The sequence below is a fragment of the Mytilus edulis genome, chromosome 3 (assembly GCF_963676685.1).
Source record: "Mytilus edulis chromosome 3, xbMytEdul2.2, whole genome shotgun sequence".
NCBI classification, from domain to species: Eukaryota; Metazoa; Mollusca; class Bivalvia; order Mytilida; family Mytilidae; genus Mytilus; species Mytilus edulis.
In genome coordinates this window covers 84,693,184-84,713,297 of record NC_092346.1, presented here as the reverse complement: position 1 = coordinate 84,713,297, position 20,114 = coordinate 84,693,184, and the positions used below count along the sequence as shown (strand labels likewise).

Here is a 20,114-nt window from a genome sequence, read left to right as displayed (position 1 = left end):
AAATGTTCATTAAGATTTGTTTTATAGATAATCATGTTATGCTCATTGTTGAAGGATATACGGTGATCTGTGGTTGTTTATTTCTATGTCTTTGCTCTCTCTGGTTGAGAGTTAATTGTCTCATTGACAATTACAACACATCCTCTTATCTTTATACATAGACTTACTAGTAATTAAGTTTTGGATTCAACTTTATTCTTTTTCACTGACAGCATCAGTCTTAGACACGACAACGGGTTATGCGTATTACCATTTTTTTTTTAAACTTCTGAGAAATCTTACATATAAGATTGAAGGGAGGGGGTACATATGCTGCCCTCAACTTTAGAAGTTGTGTTATGCTTAAATTCTTAAAATACTTAGTTCACAAGTAAACACAATGAGATACCACATTTCTTTCAACAAATTTTATAATTTTGAAAAAAAAAAAAAAAAAATCGAAAAAAAGGGGGGTGCACCATACCCAGAGTGATGATTTTTCATTTTGTACAAGTATATCTTCATTTATCATATATTCTCCTTTAAAATTAACAAATGTGTGTCAGAATTGCACATATAAATGGAATGATTTAGCTTTTTAAGTTCAAAATTTTGGATTATTCATCTGATTGTTAATCTGAATTTTGGTGAAAATTGACAATTTTTGACTAAATTTTTTTTTTTAAAGAAAAAAAAACACACGACTTTCTTTTTATTTTCTGAATATATAGAATGTGGTCTTTCAAAATTTGTCAATGACATGTCATGGTATTGTTGGTCTTGGGAGATAAACAGATTTAAAATTTTAAAGTTTTTGAAATTTTTCATTTTCGAATTTTAACACATTTTTAAATGGTTGCTATGGAAACAAACTATTTAGTAAATTCACAATTTTAACGTTTTTTAATAGTTTGGGGTTTTGTTTGTCAATACTGTAAATATACATATCCTTTGTATTGATTAACTTTATTTCTATGGGACTTTAAATTCCCTTATTTTATATTTTCAAAAAGGGTCTTTTTTCACATATTCAGGCAAAATGTTGATTTGATGGTTACCATGGCAACGGGCATAATACAGGGAAAATAAAGACAGAATTTTGACCATCTACCAAAGTTCTTATGATATAGGGCAAAAAAAAAATACTTCTGTGACATGCCATGAATCACCTTCTGCATGATTTTTACAAAGACCGGTACTTAAATCATAAGCCTGGTACCTTTGATAACTATTTACACCACTGGTTCAACGCCACTGCTGGTGGACGTTTTGTCTCCGAGGGAATCACCAGCCATGTAGTCAGCACTTCGGTGTTCACATGCATATCAATAAATATATATTCATTTTGTTTTTTTATTTACTGTTTGTAAAAGTATGAATTATTCGAAATACTGACGATTTTCTTATCCCAGGCATAGATAACCTTAGTCGTATTTGGCACAACTTTTGGAATTTTTGGTCATCAATGCTCTTCAACTTTGTACTTTCTATTTCTATTTCTTTTTATCTTTTTATTTTATGAGTCTTATGTAGACGAAACGCGCGACTGGCGTATTAAATTATAAGCCTGATAACTATAAACACCAAAAATCAATTAATCAATCTTTTTATATCAGATCAGATTTTTAACGTCATCTCCGGACACAGTATTTGATTTAAAATAGTGTTTTCAAAAACGTTTGGAAGTGCAAATAACGATTTGAATTGAGAAAAAGTATAAATGTTAAATCTCAAATAACCAAATTTGAGACATTAACAGAATCTTGATGATGTACATTTTATTCCACTTCAAATTATATAGTTTCGTCTTCAATCGGTTACTAAAATGATATACTTTAATAAGTATTGCCACTTTAATAATAAGTGTAGTCGGATATAGTGTTCACTAATGACGGCACAGAAATAGGTCAAGGAATTCTCAAGAGAATGTATCTGTACATGCCGATTGTAAACACACTAAGTCGTAATAAGATATTCGCCAAAATTTTAACAGAATAATACACAAATTGGTCAACTATATTGTTTTAAATCATTCATCTAGTCAGAAGGGAGAAATAGAATTTAAGGTCCTAAATACTTTTCTTAAAAATTATCTGTAAGTTTTAAATTTGATCAGTTGCAAATAGGTTTACACTTTGATATGAGAATAACGTACAACTATGTTTTCTGGAAAGATTTATTGTAAAATAGTCTCATGTTGAACAAACCTATTTCTTTCTCGTTTATTTGACAATACATTATCTCTACAAATAACTCTTCTTGATTATATAGAAAATCTAAAATAAATTCCAAAGACATATCATGAAAACATTAATGAAAAGTGATTATGTACATTCTCGACATACAGTACACACGATATATATATCTTGTTTAGTAAAACATCTAACATATGGGGTAAGCATACCTAAGCTTTTATGAAATTCGTTTTAAAACGTATCCAGAAAAAGTGGTGTATAAATCTCCGCGAATTATTCCTGTACTGTAATCAGGAAGTTTACGGCAATATACTTCGTCGCCTTCTATTAAATCTGTTGTAACAAATATGGAACCAGTATGCTCAAGTCTTCCTCCCGCTGCGTATCCTCTTCCAATTTTATGGTCGTTCCTCATGAGTTCTACATTTACATAACCATTGACTACAAGAAATGAGCAATAAATAGTATACAATCCATCAATAGGAGCAGTAAATAATCCTTCTGTGACTGAGTATCCATTTCCAAAATTAGTTGTTATGTTGTCGAATTTAATTATCTCGTCGTTCTGATGAGCATTTTCGGAAAGCGTTGCAAAGAAAGCTATCGCTTGTTCCACCTCTAATTCGATGTTTGAAATATTTTGGAGCATATTTTTTACTCTAGAATCCACGAGCTCAGTTGAACTAACAGAAATTGCATCCACATCACTCAATATTTCCTTGTATCTTCGTAGTACTCCCGCCTGTATAGCAGTCGTAGTTTTGGAAACGTACGACCGCATTTTACTTACAAATTGAATAATATCATGTGCGGTCTCATTTATTAATTTAGTTTTTCTATTGTTAATCAAATTGTCACATTCTGTCGTCACTTTGCTCTGAACAAAACTCAAAGATGTGTTGAAACTTGTATATTGAAATAGTGTAGGAGCTTGTTGATGTAAGAGGTCTTTAATCTGATTATTGGTTTCGCTTACGTTTTTAATCTTTCTTTCCAGCTTAAGAAATAGTTCCTCCCTCCTCTTTTCGACAAGTTCCTCCACTCTCTCCCTAATAATTTTCTGAAGAACCTTTAAGAATTCTTTGCTACCATTGTTTATTTCTGGTACATTTTCTGGTACATCCCCACGTTCTCCTGATGTTTTGTAGAACAACAGAAAACAGACAAGAAGTACAAGGTATTCACTCAATTTCATCCTTTAAAATGTTCTACAATAAGTTTATTTTCATACATAAAAATGAACGTACACGATAATAGTATTTTAAGTACACACTTCTGTTATCCGGTTTATCAAGAAAACGTTTAAAATCTTCAGCAATCGTCTAAATGGAAAAATTATTATTTACCTTCTGTCTCAAATTTTAATCCATTAGATCATAGTAAGGTAGAGTATACATTTTGACCGTCCGACAGTCGTCGAGTCTTTAAAAGGGTTTGCAAAGTACATATTTTATAGTGGTAAAATTTAAGGTGAGGTGATGAAATAAGCATGAGAGCTATTTGCTTAAAAAAATCCTTGCTGATAAAAGTAGCACCTAGCGATTTCTTCTGAAAACAATAAACTATTGGAATTCTGTTCAGATTGGGTCTCTTATACGTGTATAACATAGGAAATCTAGTTCAAAAACTGGTATCGGATATCATCAAGTTTGAATGATTAAATATATTTCTTTTTAAGTAATAGTCTATTGTCTTTATATCTTCTGATTATATGAACCATAGATGTATAAACCCATCTATGTATGAACTTACATTGCATGTGTTTATGATGAAGACTTGACATTATAGTGCGGATTCACGTCTTTGACTTTAACGAATGCATTCTGTGTATAATTGATAAAATATTGATTCAGAGATGTCATTCCCATAATTACTTAAACATTAATTTTACAAAAATATTTTTTTTCAAAGATACAGATTTTGTTTGGAAGTTTGTCTTTACCTTCATAACTTCATATAGAAGCCTTTAAACTAGCTAAACATTTAGATACTGAAGGAACATACTCTTGGTATACTTTTGCAAAAAACGTGTCACAAGAAATAAATATTGAAATCAAACTTGTTGAAGAAACTAAGACTTTAAAACAGAATAAAAATAATAAAACCCTAGCTAAAAAAAGTTTGTACTAACTATAAGAAAACTCTTATTGATGATACAATAAATGACCTAAATGAAAACAATAAAACATATCTATATAAATTTCTTAAATATAATATAAATGACCAAATGGAATACTTCCTATCTCACCCAAATGAAGAAACAAGAAAAATGTTAACCAAATTTAGAATAAGCGATCATCTTCTTTTAATAGAAACTGAACGATACACAAAATTACTAAGAAACGAAGGAAAAAGTAAAATATGTAATATCTTAGATGATAAATTCCAATTTTTTCTTTACCTGTAAAATTGTAAAATTGATAAAAATGAAAGAGAAATCTTTTTAAATATTATATAGAAAATTTGGTCAATTTTAATACACTTAACTTTACTAATAAACTGGTGATTATACTATGTCCAGCAACATCAAATGTTATAAAAAGAGTTGTTTCTTTTATTGAAGAGTCATTAGAACTTAGGACAGGAGACCAATAACATGTACATTATTATTATCGATTTTTTTCTTTTGTTTGTTTTGTCTATGTATTTGCTATAACTGAATTGTCTTTGTTTCCAAAATAAAGATATTGTATTAACAAGACAATTAGGTAGCAAAGACAATGTAGTATGCACTTTCAATGTGTTTGATTGTATTTAATGTTTAAATCATGTGTACTAGATTGATAATGCTATATTTTCTTATATCTTATATGAGTGCGATATTTTTTCTAATAGAATAGCGACATGTTTATATTATGAAAAACTTATTAACGCTATACTTTTCTCATAGAACTGTGACATTTCTCAATTACCAAAATATTGAAATATGCAGTTTAATCAAACAACCAAAAAATTGGCATTTACTAATGACAGGTTGCTTAAATGCTTACATCCACTTAAAAAAATTTATTAAAACTCTGGTGGAAAGTTTTCTCGTTGTCTATCATATTTTTATAAAGATGGAATAGGCCCTATGACTGCTGACACTAACATTTCTTGAATGATATAAAATTAGGATATTGGGTATAATTGCTATAGTAACAACTATCCAACAGAGTTATAATTTGACATGAATTTCAGTAGTGCCAACAAACGGCCGTCAACAATGAGAAAAACCAATATCGTATACAGTCCGCTATGAAAGGACCCGACTTTGCAAAAAGTGAAACGATTCAAACAATCTAAAACGACTGTCTTTATGCATGACAAAACGATCAACTAAAAGTAGATATAAAAGACAGCAACTAACGACCCACACTGCATACTAGTAACCGGCATCTGAATTATTACAGGTACATACAGAATGTGGCGGCTTTAAACATGTTTTAGATCTTGCAATCCTCACCTTACCTGAGACAAAAGTGTACAAGCATATTTAAGAACTACATGTAAAAATAAAGGGATGGATTCATCAGATCGACATGAAGCACAAATAAAACAACCAACGTAGACGAAAGACACAAAGTGCCTCCATTATTACCGAACGGAACAAAGAAATAACACGACGGGTGTCGTATACGGTGCAGAAAATGCTTACCCTTCCGGAGCACCTGATTTCACTTCCGGTTTTTAGTGGAGTTCATGTTGTTTCTTATTTCTTATTTATAACTGTTAATGTAAATGTCTTTTGGTTTTGTGAGTCTGTATATTTACTCCTTGGTTTTGATTGTTATTGTCCTACAGTACATGCAGCTACTCACAGTTACTTTATTTATTTCTTTGTTTTGAGCAGTGTATTCCTTTTGGTATCGCTACGGTGTTTATGTATTCCAATTTGATCACTATGCCCGTGTCTGTAGTGGCGTTTTGGATTTTAACTAGCGTCATCTTTATGTATTACTGGTGAAATACTTAGTCAAAAGATTTCGTTACTACATATTACTTAAAACCTTTACTTCATTCTGTCGTAGAAACAAATATTGTGTTTACAAGTTTGGCTGTATCTTGATTATTTGATAATATATTTATGAATATAACACTTTTTGATTGTATAGAATGTTGAAAAATTAATTCAAATAAACTATTATGTAAACAACTTTATTTTAAGAATGGAAATGTGTATAAAGTGAGTATGTACATCCTCGACAAACAGTCATTGCGTACAAATAAAAAGGTCACACATATGGTATAGACATCTTGCCAGATTAAAAGTCATATGAGGTACGCATACCTAAGCTTTTATAAAATGTATCCAGAAAAAGTGGTGTATAAATCACCGCGAATTGTTCCTGTACTGTAATCGGGAAGTCTATGGCAAAAAACCTCGTCGCCTTCCATTAAATCTGTTGTAACAAATATGGAACCAGAATTCTCATGTTTTCCTTCCGCTGCGTAGCCTCTTCCTATTTTATTGTCATTCCTCACGAGTTCTACATTTACATAACCATTTACTACAAGAAATGAGCAATGAAGGGTATACAATCCATCAATAGGAGCAGTAAACAATCCTTCTGTGACTGAGTATCCATTTCCAGAGTTTGTTATTATGTTGTCGAATTTAATTATCTCACCATTCTGAGGACCATTGTCGGAAAGCGTTGCAAAGAAAGCTATCGTTTGTCCCACCTCTAATTCAAGGTTGGAAATATGTTGGAGCATTTTGTTTACTCTAGAACCTAGGAGCTCACTTGTATTAACAGGAATTGCATCCACATCTTTCAATATTTCCTTGTATCTTCGTAACACTCCCGTCTGTATAGCAGTCGTAGTTTTGGAAACGTAATCCCGCATTTTACTTACAAATTGAATGATATCGTGTTCGGTCTCATTTATTAATTTAGTTTTTCTATTGTTAATCAAACTGTCACATTCTCTCATAACTTTTCTCTGAACCTCACTAAAAACTGCGTTGAAACTTGTATATTGAAACATTATTGGAGCTTGTTGATGTAAGATATGTTTAATCTGGTTGTTGGTTTCGCTTACGGTTTTAATCTTTCTTTCTAGCTTCAGAAATAGTTCCTCGCTCCTCTTTTCAATAAGTTCTTCCACTCTCTCCCTAATGATTTTCTGAAGTTCCTTTAAGAATTCTTTGCTACCAATGTTTATTTCTGGAACATTTTCTGGTACATCCCCACGTCCTCCTGGGGTTTTATAAAAGAACAGAAAACACAAAAGTACAAGATATTCACCCAATTTCATCCTTTAATATGTTCTAGCATCAGATGATATTCTAACACATGAAATGGACGTAGATTATTATATCATTTCCTATTTTAAGTACACACTTCTGTTATCCGGTTTATCAAAACAGAAAGTTGTCAAAAAGTTTTGCAAAGCGGCTAATTGGAAAAATGATTATTTACCATTTTGTCTCAAATCTTTATCCACTAGATCATAGTAATGGAAAGATTCTTCCTGTCCGTCGGCCTGTCGTCAAGTCTTTAAAGGGTCTTCTAACGTACGGATTTTATAATTGTAAAATTGTAGGTGAGGTGAACATATATGAATGCGTTATTTGCTTTAATAAAAATGCCTTGGCCGATAAAAGTAGCATCTAGCGATTTCTTCTGAAGGATCAACATGTATGTGAAGAACACAAGAAACCTGGTTCAAAAACTGATATCAGGCCACATGCAAAAGAATGTATGTTCCTTTCCCCCGGATCTACCCTTTGTTTAAATTCTTAACAGACCAGAAAGACAGGTTATTTTTTTAACTGGATGTAAAAGTCTGGTCACATGAATGATTTGACTTTAGTCGAGGCCACTTATCAGTTATGTGTGCTCAATTTGGGTGCATTTATTTAAATTATCAATCCTTTTGCTTTCAGGCACTTTTCAAAAATGGAAACAAATTATTTTCAGGAATAAAAATAATTTTGATTTCTTTGTGGAATATAATTTTTTGACCTGGGGGCTTATTTTTCAATGGGGAGGGGAAACATATTTTTTTATTTTGGCCTCAGTTTTCTATGGCTATATTTTTTTCCAATGACAAATAATTTCTTTTTCAGTTAGTTTTTAATTTTCAAATTTGTGCTATTATATAAACTTACATTGATTGTGCCTATATAAAGGAGACTAAGCATTAGTCACGTCTAGGACTTCAATGAACATAATCTATGTATAACTGGTGAATTATAAAGGCAACAGTAGTATACCGCTGTTCAAACTCATAAATCCATGGACAAAAAACAAAATCGGGGTAACCAACATAAAACTGACGGAAACGCATAAATATAAGAGGAGAACAACGACACAACACTACAATGTAACTAACACACACAGAAACGGACCAAGCATCAGACAAAAATCCCACGAGAATAACAAATATAACATCAAAACCAAATACATGAATTTGGGATAGACAAGTACCGTGGCACGTCTTATCGCAATGTCAATTTACACTCAAAAATAAGAGAAAACAAACGACGCAACGTTAAATTGTAACACACACAGAAACGAACTATAATATAACAATGGCCATATTCCTGACTTGGTACAGGACATTTTTAAAGGAAAAAATGGTGGGTTGAACCTGGTTTTGTGGCATGCCAAACCTCGCACTTTAATTGAAATGTTAAATATAACATAGAAATGACAACATAATATTACAGGACTACAATACAAATAAAATAAGATCAGTGATTTCATTACAATAACTAAAACCTGTCAAAATGCGCATTTTAATAGTAAGTCGTTACTATCTACAGTTTCAAAAAATGCTGTTGTGCAGTTTCAGGGGACTCAAGGTGGCAAATACAGGACTGACAGATCGATCAAAAACGTTATTTACCCTACGCTATTAACCTTTGTTGAGTGAGGTATAATAAAGGCAATGCTTTTTCAGATTAAAATATCAAGCAGAACAACCTCAAACGGATTTGTGATAAATAAGCAACATGAAGTCTGAGAAAAAGCATGGAATAGAGGGAACTATCTACCTCATATAAACCAATCAAAATCTGGCATATTGACATGAAGTATAGTATATTCAATTACATAAGTGTGACATTTCCGCATGCATCTTTTCTGTCCACTGTGGTGGTCTGAAGATTAAATTGCATCATTACTTAAAGTTTAATCTCTTTAGACATAAGCCCACACTTAACTAAAAAATATGCATAGTAAATACCAATGATATCATTAAGGCAGTTTGTTGTATTTCAGCAAGCATCCTTGCTCTTCTTCATTTAATTCCTATATTTATTGCTTTTAGTCCACAATTCATCTAATTTATTTTTCCTTTACATTTGTTTTATAACACTCCATTTAGTTGTTAAACTTTCATATAACAATTAGTTATGTTGTGTTGTTGCAACACTGCCCCAGGTTAGTGGATGTTTGAGTGCTCAGAATCCTGTTTAACACTGCCCCAGGTTAGTGGATGTTTGAGTGCTCAGAATCCTGTTTAACACTGCCACAGGTTAATGGATGTTTGAGAGCTCAGAATCCTGTTTAACACTGCCCCAGGTTAATGGATGTTTGAGCACTCAGAATCCTGTTTAACACTGCCACAGTTTAATGGATGTTTGAGCACTCAGAATCCTGTTTAACACTGCCCCAGGTTAATGGATGTTTGAGTGCTCAGAATCCTGTTTAACACTGCCCCAGGTTAGTGGATGTTTGAGTGCTCAGAATCCTGTTCAACACTGCCCCAGGTTAATGGATGTTTGAGTGCTCAGAATCCTGTTTAACACTGCCCCAGGTAAGTTGATGTTTGAGTGCTCAGAATCCTGTATAACACTACCCCAGGTTAATGGATGTTTGAGTGCTCAGAATCCTGTTTAACACTGCCACAAGTTTTTATGTGCCTTTCCCTAAGTCAGGGGTCAGTAGTTATTAGTTGTCATTGGTTCATGTTTGTCATATTTGTTTTCTGTAAAGTATTTTGTTATAAATTAGGCCCTGTTTTCTAAATTGAATTGTTTCATTTTCTTCATGTCAAGGCCTTTTATAGCGGACTATATAGTACGACTTTTTCTTATTGTTGGAGGCCATATGGTTGCCTTTAATTGCTTACATCCACCTTATTAAACTTTGGTGGATAGCTTTCTCATTGGAAATCATACCACACCTCCTTATTTTTATATATCTAATGTAAGTAAGTAAACCATCACTCGTGGCATGTAGAAAACAGAATTTCATTTTTTCATTTTAATGACAGTTTTAAGAAAAAAATATCACTCTTGACAATTCCTGACCACAAACAAAGACCTAGTACATCATGCATATTTACCTGAAAATAGTGCATCTCATTCTATTAGTTACTCAAATGCATCTAAAAGAATTATAACCTAGACAGCATGATTAAATTAAAACAAGTCATTATTAAAATTTGAACAAGTTACTGTTACATTTCATGTTTGAATAAGAAAATGTTACACTTTAGTAAACAAATAAATTTGACATTTTATGATTTTCTGTTTAATAATTACAATAACATAAAAATTTCAATGGTGAATGAAAGCATAAAGTTGAGTCACATCGGATTAGTGAAGTAATTGCTAGATTAAAAATAATAAGAAAATTCTACCCTTACTTAATGAATGGTACCCTTTTTTAGTTGGTGTCTATTTCTGCCATGTAAATGCAAAATAGATTTTAAAAAAGTTTAAATATTTTCAAAATGCAATCACTTGGTACATTTAAGAATAAACAAATAATTCTTCCCTTTGCAAAAAGATTCATGACCATTTTCAGGATTATTAGAATTTTATCTTGATAAAACTTGATCAGTTCACTTCTTCTCTGTGTAAAGTACATGCAGATTGCTTATATAAGATGCTTCTAACAGCTTGATACTTGTACAGGGAAATAACCATTCTGGTTACTGTATCAAATCTTACCTCAATGTTAGAAATTTAGTAAAATTTTGGCCTATATATCTGATATGTATATGTATTAACCAAGTAGTATGTTAATGTATCAGGTCATCAGAAAACAGACAAGAATAACAGCCTACTGCATTCAGTAAAGACTGCTCGTTTGTTCCTTTGAAAGTTTGTTAATGTTTAAATGGAACTATTTGTTCAAAGAGTTTTTTGTTTTATTTATGTCCTATTGAATCTATGACTAATTAACCAGATGTCATACATTATAAGGGTAGTTTGGAAATTTACTAAATATACCTCATAAAAGAATTTTTTTTTTGGGCTTACATTAAAAAGTAAATTAGATTCACTTGAAATATGTATTTCACTTCCTTTTATCACTTAGAATATTTAACAACATACATATGGCAATGCACTGGCACATTACAAACTTGGCATGTCAAACATTGGTAATGGTAATGCTATATAGTTAAATAATGGAATGTAATTTTTGGTAACTTATTAATATTATCTTAAATATGACCTTCCTCTATGGAAAAAATATTGTTCAAAACATTAACAAGGATTTTACTTTCAGTTTCAGTTTAAAGTTTTATATAATTATCAAACTAAGTAGCTAATGTCTATCCATGGTTGATAATAAGTTTTCCAATATTAAAACCTATAAAAATTCTAGGATTCTAGAACAAATTGATTTTAGAAGGTTTTTTAAAAAATGTTAACACAGCTCTTAAAATCCACCACCATCCTTTAACAAAAAGTCATTTAATACAATATTGTTCAACTTCCATTTCATGAAAAACAAAACAAAAAAAACCTTCAAAATCCTTTTACTTCTCCTTCAAAAATCCTAATAACAATGACAAATGTTAATAAGAAATAGGCCGTAACTTTGTAGTTTCTTTGTGAGTCAAATATATTAAGTACCAATATGTGTTCTGTTCCTATATGGAATTATGAAGTTCTCGTCATTTATTTTAAATGCGTATATAAAGATATTTGGGAGAAAGTCATTAGATACAATCAATATATGATCAGTTTTACAAAAGTGAGGTCCTTTTATAATATTAAGAGAGATTGCATATGTTTAGTAAAATGAAAATGAGAATTAAAAAAAAAAATATTGCAAAAATGTGTGTTGATCCCATCTTAAAATAACAAGAAGACTACTTAACAAACATAACAACAGTTAGTTAACAAACTCACTCATAACTAATTATACTTTTTGTAACTATCGCTCAGTCCTCATTCTAACAAACAATGAAAAAACTATCTTGAAAAAATCCAAATAGAAGGGCATCAATATTCATTTTATAAGTGAAAATAAATCTGATAGAGGAAATGGATCTTTAATTATTTGAACATTTTAGATCATATAGAAATGTAGATTTTCTATCATTCTTGGGTCTTTTAACAGAAAGTCAAGTAAAAAGTAAAAAGTTACAAAACATTCTATGTCCTATAAACAAAGCTGTTGCAGTTCAAAAAAAAATCTACAGTACTCATAGAGCTTCAATTTACTACATGTCTGATATTTTTCCATCTATCATAAACATTAGAGAAAAGATAACTTTGTGTACAATAGTTAGTGAACACATCATTTAATGACCTTATGACCATGCACATAAAATTTACATATAACTGATCAAGAATGAGCAGGTGTATGAAGTAACTAACAACGTTAAAATGCATCTATTATTTTACAGAAATCTTTCTTAAAATATCTGACATACACTTTCTTTCTTATTTCCTTCTACTTTTTATGAAAAAGTAATAACTTTCGATAAATTTTAATTCATTCATTGACTTTGATTTCTGAAGTTCTTGAAAGGAAAAAATGAAACAATCATTCCCACTTTTTCATGTATTTGCAGCAGAGAAAAAGACTTATGATAATAATTTTATTTGAGTGTATGGTTTACAAAAGTGTCACCATAATTACCAGAAATCACAAACAAAATTAATTACTTTTTTTTGGTATGAACAAATTTTGACAATAAATTAACAACAGCAAATAGCTAACAAAAATAGCACTTTTTTCAAGAATGTTACGAATACGAATTTTGTCCAATGGGCAATACCTGTATCATTGTCCCGTTATCATCTACTTTTAACAATAAACACAAATATTACACTGCCAACAGCCAATCACAGTTAATGCAAACACATATATATATTGATACATATATTTAGTAAGGCAAATTAATACTTGTCAGGTCAGAGTTGGATTAAATACTGCATTTAATTGAGTTTCTGACTAGACTATAAAAGCAGTTGTGGGATATACATGCTGTGTACAATAATACTGTATGCACTGTATGTATAATGTGTCACTTGATCCGGCTCCACTATAATGATTTATTTAAGATTTCAATGATTGTTGGTCATGTCATACCATCATGTCTTTTTTTTCAAAAGGAAAGCGCTATACAGTATATCATTTAAACAGATTGTTGTAATGAAAAGAGTATTTACATCTGTACCATACATAGGTTTGTCCACTGGCAATAATCTTATTGATATGTGACCTCAATTCAACACTTGCAAATACATGTTGTGATGATTATTTAAATGTTATGATCATCTAACTTTGGCAAATATTTCATTGATAAGACCTTTTTTACTGACATATTAATCAACAACACCGGTAGGATATATGGAGATGATCTACATAATAAAAGCCTTACATTTAATCATCAAAGACTACTTTTGTAAAACACACACATATATCCAGTACAAAATCTGTTGTGGTAAAAGCATTAACTGTCTGAACTCGATTTGCATGATATTAACCTGAGGTACATCTATGAAAAAATCAAAATGTACATAAATCTATCAGGCATTTCAAATTGTGACTCCTCCCATTCCTTTTAAGGCAAAGTGGGTGGAGTATCACAGGGTGCTGCAAGTTAATTTAATGGACTATTTATCACAGAATTGCAATTATACAAAATCTTGACCCGCACATAAATGTACACTGACCTCACTTCATACAGGATGACATATTTCATAAAATCTTCACTTTTGCTCTTCGATTATATACAATATAAAAATTTACAGCAGTTATTCACACTTGCATTCATTCACTTATTATTTTTTTTTCATCTCTACTACACAATAAACTTGCAGACACCAGATAAAGAGATTGAATGTCCCAACATTACGACAATAAATGGTCCATGATCTTTAAATAAATCACTTTTTGGTCTCAGGTAGTTGTAGCTGAATTGCCCTCTGAATTTGTTGGGAGATATTCATCGTGTCTTTTGTGACTATCTAACGCTTTTATCATAGTTATGTCATGTGGTAGTTCTGATTTTCGCCGCAACAATGGCTTGTCTCCCTTGCCTTTTTTCTTCGTTATCTGCAAAATTAAACACAATTCATAAAAACAAAGGATTCGCTAAGAAGAATTTACTAAATTAATTGTCACATATACAAATATTGTTATTACACAATCACACTCAAAATATACAATTATTAATACTTAATATTAAATAAAGCATCCAAGGTCATTTCTGACATAATAAGACTCAATCATGCTAAGTACTAGAATAATTTTTCAATACAAAATTTTTATTATAGAAAAACTACATGTAGAATAATTAATACTGGTCAATTAAAATTAGAACAGGGACAAATTAATTACAATTATAATTCTTCTCCTTTCTAGACACAGTTCTAATGGGATGAATCTTTAAAAGTATAAAATTTCAGGACCTTTTATAGCTATGCAGTATTGGTTTCCTCGTTGTTGACAGCTGTGCAGTGACCAATAGCTTCTATGTCATGTAGTGAATAGTTGTCTCATTGGCAATAATACCCACATCTTGTTTTTAAACATACTCGTCATAAGAAATATATTATGGCTGTATAAAGTTTTAATGAACCATAAACAATCGACAGCATGCTTTACTTTTACCTGGATCCAGACATACTAAATGGTCCTCTATAAAAACATTTAACACTACCAAGATGCACTCTGATAAAATCAACATATTTTCTATATATCCCCTCCAGTACTAGGTAATGTTCAAAGAAAAGAAAGGACAGTAGCTTAGATTTGATGATCATTTCATATGCTGCCGAAAAATATGGTTAGTTTGTGGGTAATCAAAATGCAAGGATTTTTTTAAAAGTGAAAGAAAAATGTTTAACTTTAGGATAGGGAACAACTGATTTTTTCTTTGGTCATCTTACTGGTGAATTTCTAACTAGAGTGCACCTTTATACATGTAAGCTAAATTCAACCTGTAAAGCATGCTAATTATAGTAGAACTAAACATTCAAAACACCAAATAGCCTCAAAACCAAAGGTCAACTTTTCCTCAGGAGCTGCAATGTTACTGTAATTTCTAATCAAAAGAGAACATGCATACCTTATTACCTTACAATCAATTCTAAATGCTGTTGACCAAATATTCAAGTAAACGAGAAACTGAGCTTAAAGTCTGATGGAAAAGCACCTTGCAATTACTTACATCAATCAAAAGACATCAAATATGCCCTTTTTTGGGGGGATAGCACTAGTAGCATGAGCAGTAGAATCAAAAACATTGTCCACTTTTTAATGTTAATCTCAAATGTGTGTGAACAATTCAAAACTGTGACCTCTGTGTCATTAAAAGCAAACTAATAAAATTGCATGAATTGTGCTCACACATGGCAGCATAGTGCAACAAGCTCAAGTCATAAATGTAATTCTAAAGCCAACTTTTTTTTACAATTGTTTTTCTTTAAGTTTACCGGTATGCCACAATTTCATTCTCAGTGAAAATTCAGAAATTATTGGAGGTTTATATTATTTAATGCGAATAATGCGACTTTATGACTATCGCAATAATAAGAACTCACAATTAGATATCTGATACTTATAGCTCAATGTAGATTTTCCTCAAATCGCAAAAATTAATGCAAGCAATGATATCTGAATCTACAGAATTTTCCATTTTTTTAAGAGATGATCCACAAATTTTACACTTGATGATGACTTTGCTGGCAATTAAAGGGTATTACCTTGTTAAATTTTAAATTTCTTGAACCAAAAAATGATGTACTTTAACAGCTAAGTTGATAGACAACAAAATGATACAATTCTAATAATATACACTTGGACAACATTGAATAACTAAGGAAAAACTGCACAAAACACAAATCACTAGCTAGCAAATTCAAATCTGCACAACAAAAATGCATGGAGATTATTTTGATCAGGGCTTGGTTGAAGTCTAAATAATTGCATGTGCGAGGGTTATACAAAAACAGTGTTAAATCTTTGACAGCTTTACAGGCATCAATGTTATTTGGAAGAAAAAAAGTTGTTTTAAGCCTCACCTGTTCCTGATAGAGCTATACAGAAAGATCATACATCAGTTTTTATTTCACATACATCTGAACAAACAATTCGAAACAAGGACTCACTTAAACATAAGATTTTAAAAGCCCATCAAAATTTCTTTTATATTTTTAATATAAAACCTTCACAAATAGATTTCAGAAATGAATCTTTCAAGATATTTTAAAATGTATTTCAGTAACTAAGTGACTGAAAGGCTGGTCATAACCAGGTATTTAATATATCAATAAGAAAACTAGCTATTCTAAACATTTGTTATGGGATGTTAGGCTTAAACAATTACAGTAAATTATATTCTTTATTTCCAATTGAAGAAGAATATGAGATAAACAAACAAAATTCAAATATGAAACAACAATGATTCAGATATCCATAAAAACTGTCTTGACCAAGGTCTTTATGTACAAGTGCAGGATGATAGAGAAATACAAACCTTATTCAACTGTAAGTGTTGTCATTTCACAAGAGATAATGAACTAAGATGTCTACTACATCTTTGATTATTGTGAATTTATTCTCTTAAAGACAAGAACTATGATGGCACACCCTTATACTATAAAACCATCATAATCTTTTGGCATTCCTTTAGCAAGGTACCACATTACCATGATAACAAATTGTTTAAGTATAGGTTTAACAAATATTTATCTTACCAAATACTGACAGAGACTAAGCATGCAGTCTCCGTTTTTGATAGAACAACAATTTCATTCTTTGAATTTCAAAATAGACACTAAAATTTATCTATCAATTATTTTCTATAAAATACTTTCAAAATAATTGTTCATTTCTGTAATAAGGCATAAAATACAATAAATTCAGGATTATATTTGTTGATGCAGTAATATTTTTCTTGTAGGAAACTGTAGTAGAAACCATGCAGTGTGAAAACAGATACATAAGTGTGATCTAATGCTACTAATAGAAAAAGAAAATATCTTACCGTAATCTGAAAGAGTGGATATGAGAACATATATCATTATTAACATCATTTTTGTCAGTACATTTATACTATTCATATATTTTCAAACTAAATAGTACTTATCATTGTATAATAGCATTATATAATTGTCATTACATATATAATTTGCAATAGAAATAATAGTGAGGATCAGCAGATATTATTCAAGGACCACCAGAGAAAAACATTTCAAGTACTCTGAGATGATTTTCTGCCAATTGATAATATGAATATCAGATTTTTTATTGTCGTGTAATCAGTAATGGTAGTATATTTTTCTGTAGAAGATATAAACATTTAATGTTTACTAAACTGGAAAGAGACTCCCAAAATAATTGAACAGTAATGTCACAGGGTTTCTGTCCAAATACTCCAAGTATGTTGATGACAAAACAAATTGAACAGTAAATAATCTGGCAGGTTCTACAAAGGGATTTAAGTTTGATGGAGAGTGATGGCCATTGGAGAATGACAGATCTTGAATCTGAAAAGGACCCAAACAAACCAATAACAAGTTGCTTCAATAAAGTAATTTTGGATTTGGATGTGGAAAAGTATGGCACTCTTTGTACCTGGTCATAAGATAACAATGTGTACATAGCAGAGAAAGTCACTAAGTAAGTACATTTGTACTGCCAAATCTAAAATAAAACAGCAAACTGAACACTACTTGGATATAATGGAGAATTTTAAAACAGACACAAAGGGAGATAATCCCTTCTAAATTACAGTGATCCTGTGAATGAAATGATATAAATGTGCTTTGACAGTGGTGACGTCAGTGGTGACGACAGTGGTGACGTCAGTGATAACAAAATAAGTCAGATGAGCTAATAAATAACTGTGATTTATTTGGGTAACTACAGCAGAGTAACTCCTCTTTTTCATGTAGACCAGACAAAAAGTCTGAATTGAATGTAAATTTAACATACTTCATAATTTGAGCATTGATTTTGCTACAAAGAGTTAAAAAATCAACAACGGTTTGTATTGTAAAATTTACAACATATTCTAATCTAACATTTATAGAAATGGAAAAAATATATTAAAACAAATTCGGTAAAAAATCTTAGGTAAAATGATTTGTTTTATTAGGTGCAATTTGACAACATGTTTGCAGCATTAAAACAGGAAAAAAACAATCTTTCTATAAACTAATTGTGCTGCACTGCATAAAACTAAATATCTAATATTAACATTCATGTCTTGTTTGTATTTATTGGTTATTAATAAGTGTCCCTAGTTCTGATATGAGAAGCACATATATCAACAATGGAAACTCAGAATCAAAAACATTCATATTTTCTAAACAAACTAGAGAGCAATCTGATAAGACACCAAGTTTTCCATAAATATGTTCAGACAAGATTGTACCTAAATGGAATGAAAGAAGCCAACTGTAAAGCTGAAAGAGGAAAATCTGTTTATCTTCAACCAGTTAAAGTTTCTGAAGAATAATATTGCTCAAGATAGAGAGTCAAACCAAATTTAAGTCAAATTCATCAAACAATTTCTGATAATAACTATAGAATGAAAATCAAAACAGTGTGGCTGTGGCCATTGATTGACACATTAAATTCATCCATTGACTGGGACAATTTACGTGAACGTTTGTCTGTAACGACCACTGTTTACGACGTACCTACGATAGACATTTAAACTGTGGGGTCACCAAAGGTTTCTTAATGCCTTTAATTATAAAATAATTCGAAAAATTAATCAAGAATAACATTTATGTTTTGATTTATATAATTGATATAAATCAAAACATCGTGTTATTTCTGATTAATTTTTCGAATTACTTTATTAAGGTGTTGAAAACCTTTGGTGATCCCATAGTTTAAGTGTCTTTAAAACTTACATAGTGAGCAATGGTCGTTACATACAAACATCCATCTAAATTGTCCCAGTCAATGGATGAATTTAATGTGTCAATCAATGGCCACAGCCACACTGTTTTGAATTTCATTCTAAGGTAAAGTGAAAAGTAGTGAAACTTCAACTTTGTCTTAACAAGCATACTGTTTAAAAAAGATGTGAACTCTTCAGAATATAGACTGAAAAGCAGCTATTCATCTAAGACATTTTTCAATATATTAACTTGAATTTCCTTTCGATCATTAAAATTATTTGCTTCCTTCTTCTCATACATATGATTGCTCATCAATGTCAGTACAACCAAAGAAACATAGTCCAGTCCAGTGAAACAACCTCTATGTAATCTGATATCTTGAATTATCAATGTGTAACATTTCCATTCAGCAGGAATCGTTCACCTATAATGGTGATAAGAATTTCTTAAATCCATGCACAGACCAAACCCATGTTTATAAATCCAAATAGACCTTCAACAGTCATTAGTGGTCGTGGTATCATCAAGGAAATAAGTTTTAATTACGTGAATTGAATTTGATAAAAACCCTAAGTCATTAAATTTATAAGATGTTGACAAAGATTATCCCTCAACCTTTGAAGTCATTAGGGGTCATTAACTGTGTTTGATGAAAATTGACAAAGCTGTTTCAGAAACATATTGTACTCGAAGACAAGACAAAAAAATCCTGAACAAAAATCAAAATGATTATTTCCTAAAATTCATGCATTATAAAAAGTAAACTTTTAACAAAAGTGAAATGCAACATCCTCTTACCCCTTTTGTTCATGTTATTTTTCAGGCCAACTTTCTGCTATATTACAATGGAAATTTATACATTTTTATAATCATTTACATCTTTTTTTAAATACAGT

At 30.8% G+C, this 20,114-nt stretch overlaps 3 protein-coding genes across 12 annotated transcripts in view; all 3 read right to left on the bottom strand.

The window, feature by feature from the left end:
* Window positions 1-2,141: 2,141 nt before the first annotated feature.
* Window positions 2,142-3,561, bottom strand: LOC139514585 (uncharacterized). Its single transcript, XM_071303986.1, has one exon. It carries the CDS (start codon window positions 3,367-3,369, stop codon window positions 2,392-2,394), a length of 978 nt encoding a protein of 325 aa, XP_071160087.1. The 5' UTR covers window positions 3,370-3,561; the 3' UTR covers window positions 2,142-2,391.
* Window positions 3,562-6,452: 2,891 nt separating this feature from the next.
* On the bottom strand, window positions 6,453-7,415 carry LOC139515462 (uncharacterized). The gene has a single exon (XM_071305033.1). It carries the CDS (start codon window positions 7,413-7,415, stop codon window positions 6,453-6,455), a length of 963 nt encoding a protein of 320 aa, XP_071161134.1.
* Window positions 7,416-10,357: 2,942 nt separating this feature from the next.
* Window positions 10,358-20,114, bottom strand: part of LOC139514583 (serine/threonine-protein phosphatase 2A 56 kDa regulatory subunit gamma isoform-like) — a 46,045-nt gene continuing 36,288 nt past the window's right edge. For 2 of the 10 annotated variants that reach the window (XM_071303976.1, XM_071303979.1), the window contains 2 exons: window positions 16,384-16,398; window positions 10,358-14,413 (listed from right to left, as the gene is read on the bottom strand). In XM_071303976.1, coding sequence (XP_071160077.1) covers window positions 14,258-14,413; window positions 16,384-16,398 — 171 coding nt within the window. In that variant the 3' untranslated portion in view covers window positions 10,358-14,257. Of the gene's footprint in view, window positions 14,414-16,383; window positions 17,355-20,016; window positions 20,054-20,114 lie in introns of those variants that run through there. The other 8 variants (XM_071303978.1, XM_071303983.1, XM_071303977.1 and 5 more) reach the window with 6 other exon arrangements.

Bases quoted from the DNA above. Each gene is read 5' to 3' on its own strand.
- LOC139514585 (XM_071303986.1), bottom strand. From the start codon at position 3,369: ATGAAATTGAGTGAATACCTTGTACTTCTTGTCTGTTTTCTGTTGTTC.
- LOC139515462 (XM_071305033.1), bottom strand. From the start codon at position 7,415: ATGAAATTGGGTGAATATCTTGTACTTTTGTGTTTTCTGTTCTTTTAT.